The sequence below is a fragment of the Erigeron canadensis genome, chromosome 2 (assembly GCF_010389155.1).
Source record: "Erigeron canadensis isolate Cc75 chromosome 2, C_canadensis_v1, whole genome shotgun sequence".
In the NCBI taxonomy this organism is placed as follows: domain Eukaryota; kingdom Viridiplantae; phylum Streptophyta; class Magnoliopsida; order Asterales; family Asteraceae; genus Erigeron; species Erigeron canadensis.
The window spans coordinates 44,870,143-44,875,688 of NC_057762.1; the positions used below are offsets into that span (position 1 = coordinate 44,870,143).

Here is a 5,546-nt window from a genome sequence, read left to right on the forward strand (position 1 = left end):
GGTTGTCAGTAAAAATTAATTGGGTGCATTAAAATTTGTATCTTGCTGTTAGAAAAATCAGGGGCGGTTTTTAATATATAATGTACAAGTTTTTAAATATGTAATATGTTGTTAGTGACAGCCTTGTTATTATCATTTTCCTTAAAAGTAAATATATTTTACCTGTTCGATCACGAAAAGTTTTTGGAACATGTGGTCCGTGTTTTTTTAATATAAGTTTATCTAAATATATATAAGACATTCCCTATCTATAAAAATGACATAACATTATAACACGTACAAACACCCCTAGACAGACCAAAATACTCACTCCGGCCATTATCACTTAATTCACCGCCATGAACCACAACCAATTGTTACCGGAATCCGTCGCAACTAATTTCCCCATCGACAAACCAACCTCCCTGGCCGCGAAATGCTGGCTCGACGACACCTGCATTGCCGACCTAGACAATTTCGTAAAAACCTTGTCCGGGATTAAATCCAAAGGCGTCCGACCCGACCTAATCGGTTCCCTCATCACACATTACGCTTGCAAATGGATCCCCGAACTCTCGAACGATCATCATCAACCCCCGGCCTCCCCATCCGTCCTTAACTCGCCACCACAAAGTGCCACCGCGTCTTGGCTCAAAAGGCGGTTCCTCATAGAGACAATAATCACGGTCCTCCCACCCGAAAAAGACGCCATCCCATGCACCTTCCTTCTTAAGCTGCTCAAGAATGCCAACATGTCTGGTGTCGATATCAACGATCGAAATGAGCTGGAGAATAGAGTGGCGTGGCGGCTGGACCAAGCCACTTTGAAAGAGCTGATGATACCTTGTTTTAGTCACGAGAGGGGCACGTGCTTGTTTGATATCGAATTGATGGTACGGCTGGTGAAAAGGTATGTTGAATTCACCGACATTAATAATAGTGGTGTTGGGATGTTTAAGGTTGCGAAGCTTGTGGATGCGTATCTTGCCGAAGCTGCTGTTGATTCGGAGCTCTCCTTGCCGCTGTTTATGGAGCTAGCCGGAGCTGTTCCCGAACAAGCCCGTGCCACTGACGATGGCTTATACCGCGCCATTGATACTTATCTTAAAGTAAGCTAGCGACCTATATATATATATATACTCGAATAACCTGTTGTCATTTGAATCTTAATTTTTTCGATTTTTGAGGGGATAATTAAGATAGAACAACCAACACACAATCCACTAATCCAAAGGGTTTAGTTGAACTCACTAAAAGTACGTTTAATTTGTCCAATTTTAGTTTAAATTTAACCCTGTATGTATAAATTTGTTTTTGAATCTGTGAATTTTAATCACGAGTCTTATACTAGTTAATGATTTCACTTATGAATTCACTTTTATTGAGTGATACCTAAGTAAATTGATAAGCACCAAGATATCGATCACTCAAAAACAAACGAATCATCTATAGTTATTCTGCAACTTACCGTACTAAACAAATTTATTTGTTTGCATAACTAATTAACAATATGTAATCGTTATGCGATACTTGCAATACAGTTTTTGGTTTATATATAATATTATTATTATTTACATTTATATATCCGTTATATATATATAATATTAAAGTTGAGATAACAAATAGATATAATATTCTTGTTGTTAAATGTTTTAATTATTAGTAGTATATACTATGTTTGTGTTGTCAATTGTCACCAGTCATCACCACCAAATGACGACAGGAGCAAATAAGATAAAAGTGGCACATTATTATTAGAATTACTAGTTGGCCTTTTTATTTTGTTTGGCCTCCCGTGATGGATGTGACTAGCTAGCTTAGTTGGTCTTGGTTTTCCAAAGGCCTAGCTACCATATATGAACATGATTAAGTAATTTTGTTTTTTACACGTAGACATTTATAAAGCTATATATGTCTGGATAATAATTAATCATATCTAACGATTGATGACATTTCATATATATATATATAATATAGACCCACGTGAATGTGACAAAACGAGAAAGAAAGACGTTATGCAAATTAATCGACTGTCAAAAGTTGTCAATAGAAGCCTCCCTACATGCTGCACAAAACGAACGCCTACCGGTTAGGTCCGTAATTCAAGTGCTTTTCTCGGAACAAGCCAAGCTTCATTCTCATGTCGACTGGAGTCGCTCATTCAGCACTACCAAGAGCCCAACCCTCGGGTTGGACGCACACGACAGGTGTCATTCCTCACGAGATATTATGACGGTGCAACAGATTGAGATCAAGAAGTTAAAAGAACATGTTACAAAGTTAGAAAGACAATGCCACACGATGCAGTCTCAAATCGACAAGCTTTGTGAGAAGAAAAAATTAGGATTTTTCAATTGGAGAAAATTTGCAACGTCCACGACGTTAAGGACTATGAGCGTGGAAGTGGTCGATGAGTCGAGATTTGACGGAAAAGGGTATGATACAGGCAGTATCGGAAAGCAAACGCCTCTTATTAAGGGGAAACAAGGAAGGACCAAGACCCCGAAAAGATGGAGGCAGTCCACATCTTAATTTAATTTCGTTCGTTAATTAAGATTCTTTTTGGTCTAATGATATATGATTTGTATTATAGGAAAAATAATAATGATGTAACCTTCATCCGTTAAGTTGTTACTTACTATATATACATGTATTATATCATAATATAAGATACTGTTTTATATATATGTTTACTACTGTCAACAAATTAAACTGATTTTGGTTTTATATATACCTCCTAGTCTCATACCCCTACTTCTGAGGAAACTCCACCCCTGACTATATTTGGCATAGATGGTTTCACAGTTTCTTATCTAGCTATAAATCAAGTTTCGTACATAACTTCACGATTTCACTATGAATAACTAGTTTTAATTTGTATGTACACACAAGTATCACAAATTCTAACTTCAAATTGATTGCTTGATTGATTGATAGCAAAATGAACCGACTCACATTCACTCCAAGCTATTTACTGATGAAAAGAAAGAAAAAGAAAAACTCGGTTGTACTTGCAAATTGCAATTGTATCCATGGTAAAACCTTGGGCCTATAGGATTGGGTCCAATCTGAAAATAATATTCATTAGCGTTCAGATATTATGGGTACTTTTTATATTGGGCCTATATTCTTGAACTCAATTCTATATGCCCAAATCCCAATGCTTGTACAAAAGTTTTTAGCTCCGTAGTGTTAGTGTTATGTGGTTTGATTGACTATTTGACTACTTCCCTCTTCTTTTCTCTTTTTTAATTTTTTTAATTTTTAAATCTATGTTTTTACGGTGATGATTTTGAAGATGGTTTTCATGGTTTAGTAATTGGTCGAAACGATTTACTTTACTTGGTGGTAGGTTTTATGAAAGCACAAGTGGTTTTTGAGAAAGAAAAGTGACGAGTGAAGATGTCTTTGAATCTGTAATTTCTTTGTCTTTTATATGGTTAAGTTTATTTGATGTAAACTAAAATGGTTCCCGTAGAATGCGACAGTGTTTGTGACGGCGACAATGTGGTGGTCAGGGACGACTATTGGTGTTAGAGGTGGCGCCGAATGTTGTTAATAATTGTTGTAAAGGGTTAATAAAGATACTTAAAAAAAAAAACTGATATTATAATATAATAATTAAGGATATTTTAGACATTTCTCTCCTATAACTTTCAAAATGGGACTATCCTTTTTATGATATCGTATAGAAGTATAGACATAGACTAGTTAAGCTATCGTGGTTATTTTGGCGCATTAGTCTTATATCTATAATCTAGATCTATATTTATATCTATAATCTATACTCTCTTATAAAGCAAATTAGCTTTGAGTCATTAAGAACTTGATAAGTCTAAAATGCCCCTTACCTTAATACATCTTTCTATACCCACCTCTACATTTGGACTAAACTACCCCCGAATCTATCTCATTCTTAAAACAAAATTCCGCCGCAATGCGCGGGTATTATGTTCGTAATATATAAAGCAAACTACCCCTTCTCTTTTTAAGTAACTAAAACTTTAAAATGACCATATTACCCCTCTTCTTTATTTATTAATTTAAACATTTTCATCTATATACCTATAATACCCTTATCTATAATCTATATTATAAAGCAAACTACCCCTTCTCTTTTTAAGTAATTAAAACTTTAAAATGACCATATTACCCCTCTTCTTTATTTATTAATTTAAACATTTTCATCTATATACCTATAATACCTTTAATGAAATAACTTATAACACAGATCATCCAACTCTTAAATAATCATATTAACGCCTCTTACATCAATTAATTTACTTTCACTACCACGCCACCACCACCACCGCACATAGCCGCCGCCACTGTCATCGTCGTCATACCCTCGTCGCTACCACTATTCCTGTTGCATTGTGTGAGCATCCATCTAGTATATACTTTCTTGAATCGGCAATTTGCCAATGTTTCTATAAATAAAGAAACTCCAATAAATACATATGTAAAAGTGGACTTGAGAATTGTAAGGAAACCAGTTGATAATTTTTTTTTTATTATTATTGATTAGTCATATGAAACCCTTTTATTTGCACCCCTTTAAAATCTGCCGTTAGAATCGAAACCAAAAATGAAATGAGAGGTAGACACCTTGACCTTGTATGTATCACGCATGTATCCATATCACAAAAGGTTGTGTCTTCTAAAACCAACACAACTTTTCTCGCATCATTCTCTTTAAACCCAGTCACACTTTCTCAATTCATAAAGGCCCATACCAAACACTCCTTTACTAAAAAAAAGCCCACAAAATATCATCATCATTCACATTCACTGCTGATTTAATCAACAGTGGCAACCCCAATTCCCTCATTTCCGACCTATGTATGAAGCGAAAATTAATTAGAGAGAAAGCACATAATTTGGGAATTTTCTACCGATTGAATTAATTAGAAACACATAAACGGACGTTGTATGACCTAGAACGAACTTGGCATCATTACGTCCTCTTAAATTAGTTTCTTTTCAATAGTTTTTACAACTTACATTTTAATTCAACTACTCCAATAAAATTGAGTTTACTTCTGCAAATATGGAGATCCAATCACACTAAAGCATTGTATTAGTGGAAACCATAATTATCGACTCGTAACTTTTGACTTATCTTGAAAACATGTGACTTTGAACGTAACTCGACTCATAAGATTTAAGACATTTTCATGTACTACATAATATCATATAACTATGTATATGTGACATCTTTAGAATTAAAATACAAAATGATTATCCTAATACATTTATGAAAATATTATATGTTCGATACTTTAAATCATAATCTTACAGTAGTTTATCTTCAAATTCGTACTACAATGATCATATATATATATACACACATATATAGGAAAAATAATTATAGTACAAGCAATCCAAAAAGTAAAAAAAGTACAAGGGGATTTCTTCTTCCTCCATCCTCCTTCTCCGGCGAGACTGCCGCCGCCAGCCATCTCCTCCTTCTTCTTCAGCAAGACAACCACTGCCACCATCATCATCTCCGACCACCTAACCACCGTATCAAACCGGTATCATCTTTTGGATCGCCGCTCATCAAA

General features: G+C 35.0%; 1 protein-coding gene across 1 annotated transcript; it reads left to right on the forward strand.

Moving 5' to 3' along the window:
• Positions 1-266: 266 nt before the first annotated feature.
• LOC122588419 (coleoptile phototropism protein 1-like) lies at positions 267-2,682 on the forward strand. Its single transcript, XM_043760529.1, has 2 exons — positions 267-1,088; positions 1,957-2,682. Exons 1-2 carry the CDS (start codon positions 339-341, stop codon positions 2,509-2,511), a joined length of 1,305 nt encoding a protein of 434 aa, XP_043616464.1. The 5' UTR covers positions 267-338; the 3' UTR covers positions 2,512-2,682.
• Positions 2,683-5,546: the final 2,864 nt, after the last annotated feature.